The sequence below is a fragment of the Bufo gargarizans genome, chromosome 3 (assembly GCF_014858855.1).
Source record: "Bufo gargarizans isolate SCDJY-AF-19 chromosome 3, ASM1485885v1, whole genome shotgun sequence".
Taxonomy (NCBI): Eukaryota; Metazoa; Chordata; class Amphibia; order Anura; family Bufonidae; genus Bufo; species Bufo gargarizans.
In genome coordinates, this window is record NC_058082.1 from 529,535,974 (window position 1) to 529,554,433 (window position 18,460).

The 18,460-nt window shown below is 41.3% G+C and overlaps 1 protein-coding gene across 1 annotated transcript in view; it reads right to left on the minus strand.

The window, feature by feature from the left end:
• DHRSX (dehydrogenase/reductase X-linked) overlaps positions 1-18,460 on the minus strand; it is a 396,361-nt gene that overhangs the window by 90,078 nt on the left and 287,823 nt on the right. Inside the window, exon 5 of the mRNA XM_044284034.1 lies at positions 17,121-17,328. Coding sequence (XP_044139969.1) covers positions 17,121-17,328 — 208 coding nt within the window. The remainder of the gene's footprint in view (positions 1-17,120; positions 17,329-18,460) is intronic.

Sequence of the window (18,460 nt, forward strand, 5' to 3'; positions counted from 1 at the left end):
AATCCTTTTCTGCAGAGGCACATTACCCCCGTGGTAATCGAAAAGCAAGACATTCAATTTCGAAACCATTTTTAGATAAAACCGCTTTTAGAGATTTTAAATATTCTATATTGTCTTTCTCTCCAATTATATAAAGTTTAAAGCAGATGTTATAATATGTTCATTAATATAGAGCTGAACCTTCTCACCTGCCTGTGAAAGAAAACATTGAATTACCAATTAATATTCTAAACGGCATTCAAAGTGTTAACACATTTCCGAAAATCTCTACTAAAGGTTTGAGGAATTTGCAGGTGACAGTTTAGTTTAAGTTTAGTTTTACTTTTAATCGATAAAATGCTTGCAGACTGTTTTATCCTTGAATTAAAAAAAATTCTAGGCTGGGCGCATGGGGGGGGGGGGGGGGGAGACTTATAATTCAGAATGCACAAGAAAAGTGAAGTTAAAAAGTCACTTGCGACTTCTTAAATACGACTATTTGTTAAAAAGTTGCAAGTGGTGTTTTTATGCCACTGTTCAGAAAGACAAGGGCCTGACGGGGGCATGGTAAGCCGATGCGACAAAGTTATCTTCATTTACGCCAGCTTTCTGACGCAAACTAAGCCAGAAGTCTACGGCAGCTCAGAGTCGCTCTGAATTTCTGTTTAGGTGCACAGACTGCGGGAGGATGCATCTAATTTATGATGAGGCATCACAGATTAGGCATATCTTCTGGCAGTGCAGGGGATATGAAGACCAGTCTAGAAGGCACCAACTAGTCTTGATAAATTTTCCCCATAGTATAATTAGTGTGGACACAGTTTTAGAACTCTTGCACATGGCTGTATGTTGGCAGCCAGTGTCTACTGTGGCTCTGTACTCTGGAGCCATTGAAACTTTATGTGCATTAGTGATAATTAGATGGCACTCCAACTCTAGGGTGTGGGTGGCAGGAGATGGTTCCCACACCAACGTAAATAAAATGAAAGACTCCCGAATGCCACAAGATTGCCTAAAGAGCTGTATTCATTTATTAGGTGAGTAGCCATACCTACAGGGCATCTGCCCACAATCTCTAGTGCTGCATTTACAGGGCGATAGTGCCCTCCTTTCTTGTTGTTTCCATCCCCTCTGGTGCAGCTTATCCAGTACTCTGAAGAAGGCCTATGGCCAACAAACATTCAGTTATTGTCTGGATACTGACCTAATAAATGAATACAATATGTTAAGCAATCTTGTGGAGTACAGAACTCTATGTGCAGGCATATGATGCTTAATCAGGTGCCATATGTACATAATACAGCATTCAAAAGAGAATCAATCAATTTTTTTTCTGATCCATACAGATGTCCATACTGAACTTGCCCCTCACTTTTCACTCTCTTCTCGGTCACATGGTCTTGTTTCTGGTCCGACTATTCCACTCAAACCGCACAACCTCATAACTCTGCTCCATGCTCTTCCTTCAAGACCTTTCCTCCACCTTTCAAACAGTTGACAAATCCCTCCCATTACAAATCATCTTAAACTTTAGCATTAAAACCTTGTCCTCTCCTGAATGACATCATACAGTACTTTTTCTTGCCCACTCTCTGTTGGCATCTCACATGGCTCTGTTCTGAAATTCTATTCTGCCAGGTACTGCTCCTGCAAGTGCCCAGAAGGAGGTGTTTTATTGTGAAGTGCTCTCTATGCAGAGCTGCTTAGCAGCCCCATCCCTTTGCTCTGTGTGACAGCTGTAGTGGCCTCCTGGTTGGTTGCTACAGGTGTTACTCAGGGCAGAAGGGATGGGCTGTGAAAAATATTGACATGTGAAAATGTCCTAAAGAGGGGTTGTCACCTGATTTCACAATACATTATTAAACAGATCTCAGCTAAGGTTGGTGTACTTACTTTGAAAATTCATATCAGAATGACTGCATAATATTTCTTAACTTTTTTCCCACCTGATACAAAAATTAGCATTTTATGAGACCAGCTAGAGACAGAGAGATGAACTCAAAAAATACTAATTTTAATTTCAATTGGGAAAACTTTCAAAATTAAATTTTACAACCACTGTGTAAGAACACCAGCCTCATCAGGCTTAAGCAATCTATTTGATAATGTAGGCTGTTTCTTTCGTGAAATCTGGTGACAGACCCTCTTTAGCTCTGCTGCCAGCCAATCCACCTCTCCCCTCATTCTTCTACCTCCTCCTATGTCAGTCAGTTCCCTCAATGGCAACCCATTGCCCTGCCAATTAATTTCTAAATAATGACAAGACATACAAATCAATCTACAATCAGTGTATGCCCTACTCTCCCCACATGTAATCCCTGGCCCTCTCAAGACCTTCTGTTCTCCTCATGTTTGCTTCATAAAATCATCTTCTCCAAAATGTCTCCTGTGCAACCCCCATAATCTGGAACTCCCTGTCCCAACACATGACACTCTCAAATTATTCAAAATTGTGAATGCAACCTAAGATACCCACCTCATCAGATAAGCTTTCAACATCCAATAAACAGCTGTATAAGCTGTGTCTACTCTTACCAGTCCTTTTCCTTCAGAAGATTGTAACCCCTGGCAGGCAGGGCCCTTCTTCCTTACCAGTATATTGCTCATTGAGCTCATGACTATTGTACTTTCTAATTTTTATTGTTTATTCATGTTCACGTCTGAATTTCAAGAACCCTTGAAGTTAATTAAGAGTAATAACATGGGCTGTGTGAACGAGGCTGAGAAACAATACCAAACACAGACTACAGAAAAGAGTGGAGCTTTTTCTGGGGAAAAAAATTGTAATGTAATAGAGTCCTTTTACATATTGACTACAACAATGCATAGTCCCATTAAAGGGGTTATCCAAGACTAAACAATGTCCCCCATATGCAGGTCCCTCACACTGAATATACTTACCTGGCTCCCCGCGTCTCTCCTGGTCCCAGCACAGACGCTGCAGCTTCTCCCTGCGTTGGGGGGGAGGCAGCCAATATCAGGTGGGGACAGGGACAAGCCTCCAAAGCATCGCGGGTGACGGTAGGGAGGCTCGCCCCCGTCTGCCAATGGCTGCCCCCCCCCCCCCCGACACTGGATGTTTTCACCAGCGCACAGGGAGAAGCTGCAGGAGCAGGAGCGGCACAGGGAGCGGGGAGCCAGGTAAGTATATTTAGTGTGAGGGGTACGGGCATGTGGGGGACATTTTTTATTCTCGGATAACCCCTTTAAAACAAACACCCTTAAAACTTTAAATTATAAAATACTTTATTATCTAATAGAGAGATATTAATATTTTAGTGATCTGACTACTATCAGCATTACACATTACTACTATAAGGCTTCATTCCTCATAACCTACCGTCTTATAGCAGTCTTTACCTGTAAAATATCAGCTATCTTGGTGCCTATTGCAGACTAATGTGAAGTGACATGTGATTTCGGTTTTCCCAAGGTCACCAGCTGAGATAGGTGATTATAGTAGTAACAAACACTACAGAGCACATTACCCTTTTTGCTGCCAAGAGCTATTACTGGGCTTGCCATTTTCTCCAGAGTAGCTAGAACTGACCTAATTTTTCTTGTGATATATTTTCTTCAGCCGACAGACCTAACTGCTTTCTGCATCACTGTGACGTCGTAATTGATGCCCCAAAAGCATACCATACTACAACCTTTACACCGTAAAACACAGTACAGATTACTTTCAGGTTTAAAGCAATTGTAATAGTGTAAAAGCAGAACTTTTTCTTTCCTACAGATTACTGTACATATTATGATTCAAATCCCATAGACAGCATCATGTAAAGAGAAGACGAAGAAGACAGGAGGCAGCGCCTCTTGTGTGGTGCGGTTTGATTTAGACAGATAACATGAAATAAGTTGCGCTTACCAGCTTTTGTTGTGATAAAGTCACAACTGCTATAGCGAGCTTGGCTGATATTGCCCGATCAGCAAACGGGATGCCTGCGCTGCTGCCTTGGTTCCTACCCGTGCCATGGGTGCGGTCATCGGGATGAATTGATCCGTGAAGAAGGGGATCTGGTATCTGACTCCTGCTGACAGCGCCGACATAGAGGTTCCCTTTTCTTCTTCCCCTTCTTCACGGATACACAGCATCAAGTCAATAGATTACAACAATTGTTAAAAGGAATGTTTTAACCCAAAATTACCTATTATTTAAGGGGGTTTTCTAAGATTTTTTAACTTAGGAAACACATTTAATTGGTTGGAGTCTGACACCTGGGAAACCGCCGATCAGCTCTTTGAGAATGCACCAACGTCAATGTCTCTGGTCCCATGGGTCAGCCTACAACTACATCGGGAACAGTCCGGAAGGTAGCAGCCTGAATGGTTCACTAGAGCAAAGTCCAGATCCCGGTATAGGGATTAAAGGTTGAATACCAGGGGACTACCAAGACAACACAATTAGGCTATCCCAAAGTCCATGCCACTATCTGTGAGCTGGCCACATGTAGGAGAAATACACTCAGAGATATCTATTATACTGGATAAAAAAAGGAGAATAAGAGAATGGGTGTTGGAAGCTGAGGATTAGCTGAATTAGCCAGATTGAAGATGATTTGAAAAAGGCAGTGAAGGAATTAAAAAAGACAGATGAAAATGATAACTTGCAAAGCAAAATCATAGATATGGAAGAAAGATTGGAGAGGAGATCTGAGGCTTTTGGGATTCCCTTAAGGCAGGGATACCCAACCTGTGGCCCTCCAGTTATAGCAAAACTTCAACTCCCAGCATGCATGGACAGCCTACGGCTATTAGGGCATGCTGGGAGTTGTAGTTTTGTAACAGCTGGAGGGCCGCATCCCTGCCTTAAGGTATAGAGGAAGAAAATTGTACCAAATTTGTTCAGACATCGGTTAATAATACATTTGGTACACAGACTGTCAAAACATTTTTGTGTGGAAAGAGTGCATAGGGTCCCATTACAGCGTCCAATTAAAGGGGCTAGATTTCTATCTCAGAAGGATAAAGATAATATATTATGGAAGGCAAGAGTGCTATCTAAACTAGAGATGAATGGTACTCTGGTCTCAATATACCTGGATTACTCTATAAAAGCACAGAAGGGCCGAGCTAGATTTGCTGAGATTGAGACAATACAGTATTAAATACTCATTTATGTGTAGTTCACCAGGACAAGGTTTATTTCTTCACTTTGTTTGCAAAAGTAATTGAATGGCTTGAAAATAGCAGGATGTGAAGATGGAGTAGTCCATTTACATTGCTGAAAATGGACTAGATGAGAAGCTACAGCAGAGAGCATGTTAGATTAGGGGTGCAGGATATTTGGAAAGAGAGTCTTGTACCAATGGAGAAGGGTGGAAGAGGATTTTTTTTTTATGTGTTAAGTTGAAGGTATGAATTGCCAGATATCTCCCCGGTATTATTTGCATTTTGGAAACCTATTTAGCAATAGAAAGGATTAATACCTTTAAGTGTAATTGGTCTTTGTATCAATATCATGCTTTCTCTAATTACTCAAGAAGTGCGAGTCCATTGATACACAAAAATATAAAGTTTTAAGTAGATAATTAGTAAGGTAAATCAAAAACGTAGACATATTTTTCTCTACCGTAAGCTTTACAAGAAAGAGAGTGTTCTGGCTTTCATGTACATACCACACCTTATGTTCATACTGGAATTGAATGAATCTATAAAAGAAAAACCATCTACCTTTAATTATTATGGGAGATTTGAGCAGATGGCTAGAAAAAGGGTGAGGATTAAGAATAACGAGTTATTAGAAACCCCATTATGTAGAATGATAAGAGAAATGCAATGGATTGATATTTGGAGGACTCAATCCTGATAAAAAGGAGTTTCCACATTATAATGCTTCTTGTAATGCAATGTCACATATGGGTCTCGTGGCCCCTTCAGTCAAAAAATGTTAAGTAGGCTACAGGAGACTTTCAGATCAAACCCCTATCTCAATGGATTTGAGGGTTCCTTTTGTTTATGATAATTGGGTATACAAGATTAATTCTGAGGCTAGTTTCACACTAGCGTTCGTCGGTCCGCTCGTGAGCTCCGTTTTAAGGGGCTCACGAGCGGACCCGAACGCCTCCGTCCAGCCCCGATGCAGTCTGAATGGAGCGGATCCGCTCAGACTGCATCAGTCTGGCGGCGTTCAGCCTCCGCTCCGCTCGCCTCCGCACGGACAGGCGGACAGCTGAACGCTGCTTGCAGCGTTCAGCTTTCCGCCTGGCCGTGCGGAGGCGAGCGGATCCGTTCAGACTTACAATGTAAGTCAATGGGAACGGATCCGCTTGAAGAGGTCACCATATGGCTCAATCTTCAAGCGGATCCGTCCCCCATTGACTTTACATTGAAAGTCTGAACGGATCCGCTCAGGCATCTTGCGCACTTAGAAATTTTTCTAAGTTATTAATGCAGACGGATCCGTACTGAACGGAGCCTCCGTCTGCATTAATATGACCGGATCCGTTCAGAACGGATCCGATCAAGCGCTAGTGTGAAAGTAGCCTTATTGGTTAACACTGTTAGAAAATAGCAGAAAACAAAAAGTGAATTGGATGGGTTTTAAAAAGAAATCATAGGATCTGCTTCTAAAACTTGTATTACATCAGGCGATTGTAGGGCCAATCATTGCTAAGGAGCGTTTATATGAAAGCACGGTAGAGATCAACTGGCAGTGTAATACTGCCGCTGATTTCAGGTTGAAGTTGCTCATTCACAGGGCAATCCAAATATTTTGAAAGGTTTACAAATTATGGTTTGTCAGTGACAGATTGTGATGTCTAATCATGATCTGCTTCCGACAAACAACTGGACAGCATGAGGACGTGCGATGGTATAATGATCGCTCCTCCCTATGCTGTGGAGGAGATCGCTGCATAATAGCAGCGGTCTCTTCCACTAGCGAGCAGGTGATTGCTTGGAAGGAATGCTTCCTTCCCCACAATTGCCGGCAGAATCGGGCTGTCCAATACAGCCTTAAGTTAGAGTGTAGTAGTGGAGAGTTGGAGAAGTATTTGGTGGATGTGGGTTCCCCTAAAATTACACAGGAACAGCGGAAATGGTTAGATCTGCCTATGCAACTGACAGAACTAGAATCTGCTTTGATTGTATACCACAGGGTAAAACAGTGGGCCCAGATGGTCCTCCTGTGAAAATCTATAAAGACTAAAAGTCCACTATGGACTATAAAGACCGAGAGGCAATAATGGGTCATATGTGGACAATGGTAACACATGCTTTAGAAAACAATAAGCTTCCAGAATCAATGTATGAGGCAAATATTGTCTTAATAACAAAGAAGGATAAGAATAGAAAAAATCCAGGTTAATATAGACCAATTCGTTCTTAAATAGCGATTGTAAAATATATGCTAAGGCTTTGTGTAAAAGGCTGGAGAGGGTTCAAAAATCAATAGTAAATGATAAGGATCAATGTGGATTTATGGCGGGAAAAAACACTAATGATAAAATATTCCTGCAATAGGCATGTGTAGAGGAGCACTGGCGCCATCAACCAAGATATAAGCTTTCAAGTTTTGATAAAGGATTTTTACCCATTTAATAAATTCAGGCTTAACTCCCATCTTCTCGTGCACACACCAGACCCATTTCTATTCTACACTGTCCAAGGCATCAATCAGCAGTGATTGATGCCTTGGACAGTGTAGAATAGAAATGGGTCTGGTGTGTGCACGAGAAGATGGGAGTTAAGCCTGAATTTATTAAATGGGTAAAAATCCTTTATCAAAACTTGAAAGCTTATATCTTGGTTGATGGCGCCAAAGCTACTCTTTTTTTTAGAATGGGGAGAGGAGTGAGGCAGGGATGTCCTCTCTCCCCACTGCTATTTGAAATTGTGCCTCTTGCGGTTATGATTCAGAAAGATTCTACAGTGGTGGGATTTGGTGTACCAAAGAGGTAACCAGGGTAAAATAACTACCGGTATGTATGCGGATGTTCTGTTTTTAATTTTTTTTAATAATTATTCAGTAGGATATGTAATGGAAAAGATGGAGGAGTTATGTTCTGCTAGCACTAGACCCAAGTTTTGAAATATCTGAACATAGGTTAAATGTTCTTGGACATATGGATAATTTTACATATCTTGGGATAAAAATATTGGCCAATTCTAGTGAATACTTGGAGATAAATATTAAATCTGTCCTGACAAAGTTTACATATAAAATCAAGATATAGCGCAAAATGCCCTTCACAATGGCTGATAGAATTGTTTAAAATGATTCTATGACCTCAGTTTAATTATTATTTATGGAATGCCCCAATTTGGACTGGGAAATGTTGATTTAGAAACATTATATGAGTGATAGATAAGATCATCTGGAACCGCAAGAGGGTTAGATTGAAGCAAACATATGTTGTGCTCCCGATAGAAAAGGGAGGTCTTGCTGTTCTGGATGTGTTTCTATATTATTTAGAAGGGTATATTGTGCAAAAGGTAAAATGGAAGGGATATATATATATTTTTTTTATATTTAGTGAAAGGTAGTAGAGGAGTAAGAAAGAACATATTTGAGGGATTAGAAGCGTAAATTATGGGTTTTCAAAAATTTCTGATGAAAAAATGATTAGAAAAATTTGAATTTTATACCTATGTTTTATAATAAAAGATGGGGGAAGTTTAATATAGATGGTAGCTACTGGGAGGCAAAGGGATTACAAAAAATGTAAATAATTGGAGCAGCTGGTTGCACATGCCCGTGGCCGCATTATTCATTTCTATGGGAGTTCAGGAGAGAGCCGAACACAGCACTCAGCTATCTTCGGAATTCCCCTAGAAATGAATGAAGCTGCCACATGCATGCCCGACCGGCTGCTCCTTTTATTTCAGGGGGGCTACTGAGTGTACGGGGCCAACATTCTTGTGATCAGCCAGGGACCCAGCGGTAGGGCCCCCACCAATCAAATAGTTATTTCCTATCCTGTGGATAGGTGATAACTTAATCTAACCAGAATACCCCTTTAAAAGGGTAACCCCTGGAAAACGAGCAGTGTATAATGCTATGAAAAAATGAATCAAGCCAGCAAAGGAGGTAATATGGACAATCACAGTATGTTAGTATTAGTATTAGCCTTGAATAAACTTTGTCTACATAATAAACATAATTTGCTGAAGTGAGACCACCCCTTTAACCCTTAGGATACTGGTTTAGGATGTTTTTTCATTTTTGCGTTTTTTTTTTGTTTTTTCTTTCCTATCTTCCAAAGCCATAACTTTTTTATTGTTTTCCGTGCACATAGCTGTATCAGGTTTTTTTTGTTTTTTTTTGGCAGGACATGTTGTACTTTCTAATGCCATCATTTAATATGGTCTACAATTTAGTAGGGAAAAAAAATTCAAATGGGGTTAAATTGAAAAAAATAAATAAAGCAATTCCTCCACCATTTCAGGGGTTTTGTTCCCATGGCATTTAAACTTTAAGAATTTAATTTTTTTTATTCTGACCCCCCTAACTCTTTTATAGTTCTATCTACTGAGCTGCGTTGGGGCAAATTTTTTGTGGGACATTCTGTAATTTTTATTGATACAATTTTAGAGTGTGTGTGACTTTTGGATAACATTTTATTTAAAAAAATTTAGTTAAGAGAAGCAATGAAAAAAGGCAAATTGGCCATTTTGACCCTTTTTTCTATTATGCCATTCGCCGTATTGGAAAAATATTTTTATATTTTAATAATACAGGCGTTTCAGTCGCGGTGATACCCATGATTTTTTTTTATTATTTATGTATTTTATTTTAATTTTTATTGTACATTGTACAGAAAGGGGGGTGATTTAAACTTCTATATTTTTTTTACTTTTTAAAAATGATTTTGAAGCTTGTATTTGAGCCAACAAAATCCATATTTATTTTTTTTTATTCTGAACCATCATGGATTTTTTACATCCATTATTTGTTTTGAGAATTACTAATTTCTTATGTTGGCCTGCCACCTGCTGCCCAAAATAATAATTGCAGCTTCAATACTCTTGGGGCCAGATTTACTCTGACAGCTCACTCCACTTTCACATATGGCTAAAGTCAGTTTTAGCCAAGTCAGATTTATGATCGGCTCTTTAAGACTGTAATAAATGTGGTTTGACGGTAGCAGTTTATCCGTTTACTTGACGGATAAACTGCTACCGTCAAACCACATTTACAAAAGTGGCTTTACAAAAGTCGCACGTCTTTACGAAAAAGTTGCATGTTCTTTTAAAAAGTCGCATAAAAATAAGCATGGTCCTCACTGGAGTGATTTTGCGAATTTTTTTGCGACTGTTTAAATTGTCGCAATAGTAAATTTGTCTAGAGATTCATTTACATAAGAAAACACGCCCACTTTCTGAAAACTGGCGAGCATAGTGCAGAGTCAAAGTCGCAAATTTTTGTGGTTTAAGCGATTGTGCAAAAATCTACGAGCGGGCGGCATGTTTTCCTATCGCTCCAGTGTCGTACATGTACTTTGCTGGATCAATGAGAGAGTTGAAACACAGCACTCCCCAGGCAGCAGGAAAATACATAAAATCTCGGAATTAGTGTAGCCAAAGGACCTTTAATGATATCCCCAGTGGAAGGAGTTAGACCAGTAAGAAGAAGAGGATTACACAGTTGGTATTGCATTGTGCAGTGCATTGTAACTTGTCATATTTATTGTGTTCATAGTCCAATCATGCAACCACATCCACCATTGCGGTTTGATTTCATGGCCAGCAGATGACACAATAGGATGAAAAGGAGCTGACTGTAAACTAGCTCCCTCTCCCCTAAGTTATTAAAGTTTGTGACATTGACCCATCCACTTAATTAACATGTATTGCTCTGGAGCAGCGGGCACCATGGCCGGCGGGTCACTGCTGTTTCAAACAGCAGAGACCCACGGTTAATGACCGCGAATGGCAATAATGTGAGTATTATAGCCTCAAACACTGGCTACAAAAACATTTTAAAATTATTTATTTTTTAAATGTAAATATAATATATATATATATATATATATATATAAAAATATAAAACATTTAAATCACCCCTTTTCCATAGAATAAAAAACTAAATACACAAAAAATATAATCATGGGCATCACTACATCCGAAAACGCCAGTACTATTAAAATATAAAAATATTTTTCCGTAATATTAAAATATTTTTCCGTACTATTAAAATATTAAAATATTTTTCCGTACTATTAAAATATTAAAATATTTTTCCAATACGGCGAATGGCATAACAGAAAAAAATATTAAAATGGCCAATTTGGCATTTTTTCATAGATTTTCTTACCTAAATAAAAATGTAATCAAATGTGATCAAAAAGTCACACAGAATGACCCAGAGAATGAAGAGCAGAGGTCAGTTTTGCAGCAGAGGGAATGCCGTACGGACAATACCCGTAAAATGGTGGAGGAATTATGTTTTTTTTCCAATTCCGCCACATTGGAATTTTTTTCCCTGCTTACCACTACATTGTATGTTATATTAAATGGTGGCCTTAGAAAAATACATCTTGTCCCACAAAAAAATGGCCCTTATATGGATATGTGAATGGAAAAATCAGGTATCTAAAGGGTTAAACTACCAAGGAAGGGTTAAACTACCAGTTATTGAAAAATATAAATTTTCCAATTTTCTGTTGTCTAAAACTTGGGGGAGGGGGGCATCTTATGGTCAGGTGCATCTTATAGTTAAAAAAATACTGATACCTTATTAGTGTGCACAGAGCTAAAGTGAGGGTGGCACTGCACTGTTGGGTAAAATATTCCTTAGGAATCCTCTGCCTAAGGCCTCATGCACACGACAGTTTATTTTTACGGTCCGCAAAAACGGGGTCCGTGGGTCCGTGATCCGTGACCGTTTTTTCGTCCGTGGGTCTTCCTTGATTTTTGGAGGATCCACGGACATGAAAAAAAATGTCGTTTTGGTGTCCGCCTGGCCGTGCGGAGCCAAACGGATCCGTCCTGAATTACAATGCAAGTCAATGGGGACGGATCCGTTTGATGTTGACACAATATGGTGCCATTTCAAACGGATCCGTCCCCATTGACTTTCAATGTAAAGTCTGGAGTTCTTTTATACCATCGGATTGGAGTTTTCTCCAATCCGATGGTATATTTTAACTTGAAGCGTCCCCATCACCATGGGAACGCCTCTATGTTAGAATATACTGTCGGATATGAGCTACTTCGTGAAACTCAGATCCGACAGTATATTCTAACACAGAGGCGTTCCCATGGTGATGGGGACGCTTCTAGTTAGAATACACTACAAACTTTATACAAGACTGCCCCCTGCTGCCTGGCAGCACCCGATCTCTTACAGGGGGATATGATAGCACAATTAACCCCTTCAGGTGCGGCACCTAAAAGGGGTTAATTGTACTATCATATTCCCCTGTAAGAGATCAGGGCTGCCAGGCAGCAGGGGGCAGACCCACCCCCCCCCCGTTTGAATATCGTTGGTGGCACAGTGTGCGCCCCCCATCAGGCCCCCCCTTCCTCCCTCTAATGTTAGAAATCGTTGGTGGCACAGTGTGCGCCCACCATCGCCCCCCCCTCCCTCTATTGTAATAAATCGTTGGTGGCAAAGTGTGCGCCCACCATCGCCCCCCCCCTCCCTCTATTGTAATAAATCGTTGGTGGCACAGTGTGCGCCCACCATCGCCCCCCCCCTCCCTCTATAGCAGTAACAACATTAATGGCAGTGTGCGGCCTCCCATTCCCCCCCCCCCAATCATTGGTGGCAGCGGAGTTCCGATCGGAGTCCCAGTTTAATCGCTGGGGCTCCGGTCGGTAACCATGGCAACCAGGACGCTACTTCAGTCCTGGTTGCCATGGTTACTTAGCAATAGTACAATAGTAGAAGACTCATAGTTACCTGCTTGCTGCTGCGATGTCTGTGTCCGGCCGGGAGCTCCACCTACTGGTAAGTGAAAGGTCTGTGCGGCGCATTGCTAAAGAACTGTCACTTACCAGTAGGAGGAGCTCCCGGCCGTTCACAGACATCGCAGCAGCAAGCAGGTAAGTATGAATCTTCTACTGTTGTACTATTGCTAAGTAACCATGGCAACCAGGGCTGCAGTAGCTTCCTGGTTGCCATGGTTACCGATCGGAGCCCCAGCGATTAAACTGGGACTCCGATCGGAACTCCGCTGCCACCAATGATGTGTGGGGGGGGGGGGGGAAATGGGAGGCCGCACACTGCCACCAATGTTGTTACTGCTATAGGAGGGGGGCCGATGGTGGCGCACACTGTGCCACCAATGATTTATTACAATAGAGGGAGGGGGGGGGGCGATGGTGGGCGGGGGGGGGGCGATGGTGGGCGCACACTGTGCCACCAACGATTTATTACAATAGAGGGAGGGAGGGGGGGGCGATGGTGGGCGCACACTGTGCCACCAACGATTTCTAACATTAGAGGGAGGAAGGGGGGGCCCGATGGGGGGGCGCACACTGTGCCACCAACGATTTTCAAACTGGGGAGGGGGGGGGGGTCTGCCCCCTGCTGCCTGGCAGCCCTGATCTCTTACAGGGGAATATGATAGTACAATTAACCCCTTTAGGTGCCGCACCTGAAGGGGTTAATTGTGCTATCATATCCCCCTGTAAGAGATCGGGTGCTGCCAGGCAGCAGGGGGCAGTCTTGTACAAAGTTTGTAGTGTATTCTAACTAGAAGCGTCCCCATCACCATGGGAACGCTTCTGTGTTAGAATATACTGTCGGGATATGAGTTTTCACGAAGTGAAAACTTAGATCTGAAAAAGCTTTTATGCAGACGGATCTTCGGATCCGTCTGTATGAAAGCAACCTACGGCCACGGATCATGGCCACGGATGCCAATCTTGTGTGCATCCGTGTTCTTTCACGGACCCATTGACTTGAATGGGTCCGTGAACCGTTGTCCGTCAAAAAAATAGGACAGGTCCTATTTTTTTGACGGACAGGATACACGGATCATGGCCTCGGCTACAAAACGGTGCATTTTCCGATTTTTCCACGGACCCATTGAAAGTCAATGGGTCCGCGAAAAAAAAACGGAAAATGGCACAACGGCCACGGATGCACACAACGGTCGTGTGCATGAGGCCTAAGATATATTTTACTCTATTTGATCAGCATGAGCTGATGGGAGAAGTTACTGAAAGAAACAGCAGCAACTAATTAGCAGCTCTTTCTGCACTTAAGCTGAGGCCCAAATGTTTTTCGGTCAAAACAGAATTGACTTTCTATGTGTTGAACGTACACAGTTGGGGAATATCAGGTCGTGGGTGGGGGGCTGGGACAATATTTTATACTACCTTAGGATCTAGATCAACTAACAAATGCCATCAGAAATGCTTGATCATAAGGCAGCCTTGCACTGCACTAACAAAAAAAAAACAGCTGATGGATGTGAACTGAATAACAACACACAAGACCACAATTACTAAAATGGTCGTATCTAAGTAAAAGTGAGTTGGATTGATTACCTTCAGATTTAATATAATGGATTTATTATAATGTGGTGTATTTCTAAGGCCTCTTTCACACGGGCGTCATGTTTTTTGCCCGGATAAGAGGCGGATGCGTTGCGGGAAAATGCGCGATTTTTCCGCGCGAGTGCAAAACATTGTCATGCGTTTTGCACTCGCGTGAGAAAAATCGCGCATGTTTGGTACCCAAACCCGAACTTCTTCACAGAAGTTCGGGCTTGGGATTGATGTTCTGAAGATTGTATTATTTTCCCTTATAACATGGTTATAAGGGAAAATAATAGCTTTCTGACTACAGAATGCATAGTATAATAGTGCTGGAGGGGTTAAAAAAATAAAAAAGTTAACTCACCTTATCCTCTTGTTCGTGTAGTTCGTTCCCGGTCTGTTCTTTGCTAGCTGTGGGCTTGGGCTGAATGACCTGTGGTGACGTCAGATCACATGCTCCAATCACATGGTCCATCACCATGGTGATGGAGCATGTGATCTGACATCACCACAGGTCCTTTAGCCCAAGCCCACAGCTAGCAAAGAACAGACCGGGAACGAACTACGCGAACAAGAGGATAAGGTGAGTTAACTTTTTTATTTTTTTAACCCTTCCAGCACTATTATACTATGCATTCTGTAGTCAGAATGCTATTATTTTCCCTTATAACCATGTTATAAGGGAAAATAATACAGTGAATAGACTGTCACGTAGAACCCATGCGTGAAATTCGCACCGCATCCGCACTTGCTTGCGGATGCTTGCGATTATCATGCAACCCCATTCACTTCTATGGGGCCTGCGTTGCGTGGATTATCGCACCGCAACGCACAAAGAGGAGCATGCTGCGATTTTCACGCAACGCATAAGTGATGCGTGAAAATCACCGCTCATGTGAACAGCCCCATAGAAATGAATGGGTCAGGATTCAGTGCGGGTGCAATGCGTTCAACCCACGCGGAATACTCGCTCGTGTGAAAGGGGCCTAAATGTCTAAGGTCTCTTTCACATGAGTACGTTTTCTATTCCAGATGCGAGGTGTGTTGTAAACCGATAGCATCTGGACTGGATCCTGACCCATTCATTTCAGTGGGTCTGTGCACATTAACATTGTTTATCACTGATCATCTCTGCAATCCCTCTGCAAGAATAGCAGCATATTCTATATTGTCTGTTTTCCAAACAGTCCTGAAGGTATTCGGACGCAATCCAGATGCAATACGATTTTTACTGATGGTTGCTAGGAGATGTTGAGCGTTAGGCCTCATAGCCTGATTACTTACATTATAGAAAGAAAAAGCCAGATTTTACCATTTTACTACAGTAAAATGTTATTACTAAATTATGAGCAATTTATGAAGGAGTCGGAGTGTGATAAAATGCAGGAGTCAGAAGTCTTTGAATTTGGCTCTCGTCAAAATTGAGCACATTATAGGTAATAGAAAGCAAATTTATCAAAAGTGGTGTAATTTTAGCCAATATCTACGTTAAAGGGGTCATCCTATAATTAATGTCAAAATTAAAACCAACCATCATACAGTCCATGACAACCTCTTTCTAACAAAGCTAGAACCAGCCCTGTACCTCACATGGATTCAGAGATCTCCCTATACATTGCTCTGCTAGATTTATAGCAAGCTGATAGCTCAAGGGGAGTGTTTTTTTTTTCTGTTGCAGCTAAGGGGGCGTGTCTCAGCTCTCCCTATCAACTCAGGAGGCAGTTTAAGGATGAAACTGAGCATGTGCGGCCTTCTCAGTGAGCAGGTCAAATAAATAAGAAAAAAACAACAGCAGGTGGCGCTATACAGATAGATTTTATTGAATAACTCAGTGGCTATGCAAAATTTTTAATTACACGCAATTACAAAAGTATTCAGAGCCTGGTTTGAAAACTGTAGAATATTTTTCATGGGACAACCCCTTTAAAGTTATGCTAATGTATTTTTTAGCATAGGATTAGGTAATCAATATCTGATCAGCTGTTTGAAGGTAACGTGGTCCTTAGATGAGCACCGTGGCCTCTTAGTATATTAAGCACACAGACATTCATTGGATAGCGGCTATGCTCGGTATTGCAGCTCAACTACAAATCACTCAGCTGCACAAAGGCCATGTGACCAATGGACAACACTTAACCAAGGTCATCAGTTCTTAAGTCCCAGAAACACTGGCTAAAATGGTGGCCTTTTTTCGAACACCGTCTCATTGACGCCTAAACATTTTATAAATGTTTGAGAATACTGGCCAAGCAATAATTCAACTTTTGAAAACCACTTTCACAAATTGATGTGCCTGTGCCAATGGCTATCAATTCTGGTGCAATGGTTAATAAACATGTCACACAGCAGATCTGACACTATTCAGGAGTATAATGTGCCAAAAAAAAGAGTGCAAAACAATGAGAAACGTGGGCCTATGTATAGAGTGTGTGTGAAGGCTTTCATTTATCCAGGTCATGGTATATCTGTAAAGAATAAATTTTGCCTTGATTTATTCATTCTTTACAGATATGCCTATGTATAGAGTTTGAAACATCAGGTGCTCAATGGTGCTCCTCACACAAATAAATCTTGATGCATTTGTCTAGTAGTAGTTTTCAATTCAATTATACGTGCATGGAAGCCAATTTACAGTATGCTTAACAGTTTTTTGTGTTTTTTTTCATTTATTTACATTATATTCAGTTCTTTTCAATATAATTTACCTGTTTTGTAGATCATCGAGGTTCACCTGCCCGGTAAAGTGGGTGGCAGATGACACTGTGACAACGCGAGCATTGAAATCACTCGTCCCAGTCTTCCGCAAAGTGTCCAATAGGAGGTTTGTCAGTAAAAAATGACCTAAATAATTTATGCCAAAATGCTCCTCAAAGCCATCTTGAGTTCTCCTTTCTGGGACAAGCATTACACCAGCTACGAGGAACAAAAAGTTACAGCAGAGGGTTAGTTGGGAGAAATAAATACATTAGATACACAGTGGAAACATAACTTACATTAACATTTAAATGTTAAATCATATACTGTATACTATGTAATTAAAGGGAGTCTATCACTTTGTTTTCACTTATTAAGCTTCTGGCAGCATCCTGTTGGGGTCCAAAACAGTATTTTAAACATACCTGTCCTAGAAATGCATTAATCCTCCCCTTTCCTCTTTAATGCCCTTTGCCTCTCTGCAATGTTATTCATCAACCTCTGTGAAATGCCATTTGACACCCATCCATTACAAACACCACTGTGGACATCGGCTCCACAGCTTGTAATGCATATGCACTGTCAAGCAGAGCATTAAAAACCAACCGGTGGACATGGGCTCTCAGCTCCTCTTCTTCCAGCAGTTCTGTGGTCTACTGCTTTATGGGGCATGCACACAACAAGCTATGAAGCCCGTGCCCACAGTGGTGTTCGTAACGTGCGGGAGCCAGACAGCATTTCACAGTGGGGCATGAATAACACTGCATGGAGGGGGGAAGGGCATTACAGAGGAGTGGGGAGGAGCTAGGTACTGAAATTAGTTTAAGTTGTAGGGTAAATCATAAGAAATGCATGGATTTATGTCTTTCTACATTAAAGTTATTTTTATTGATGACCTATCCTCAAGATAGGTCACCAATAGATATTAGCACAGTGAGCATCGGATGTAGCATAAAAAAAATTGTTATAACGCTGTACAGCTTCAGAATGTACTGCCTCTGATGAGGTGAAGTCCGTTATTCACAAAGCCGTGAGAGGCTTTGTTGAATAACTTCGTTAACTGAGTGAAAAACCACTTTAAAACTTGGAACTGAACTCGGCCTTGGTTCCGAGTGGTATCTTGGAACCGAAGCAGAGTTTGGTTCTACAGTTTTTCACTGTAATAATCAATTACTGAAGTTGTTCAACGAAGTTGAGCGCGACTTTATATATAACGGACTTTGCCTCATCAGCAGCAGTACATTCTTATGCTGTACAAAGAAGGATCTCCATACATCATTATAACACATTTTTTTGCGAAGACACTTCGGATGTAGCATCTGAAGTCACTTTGCTCATCTCTAGGCATCAA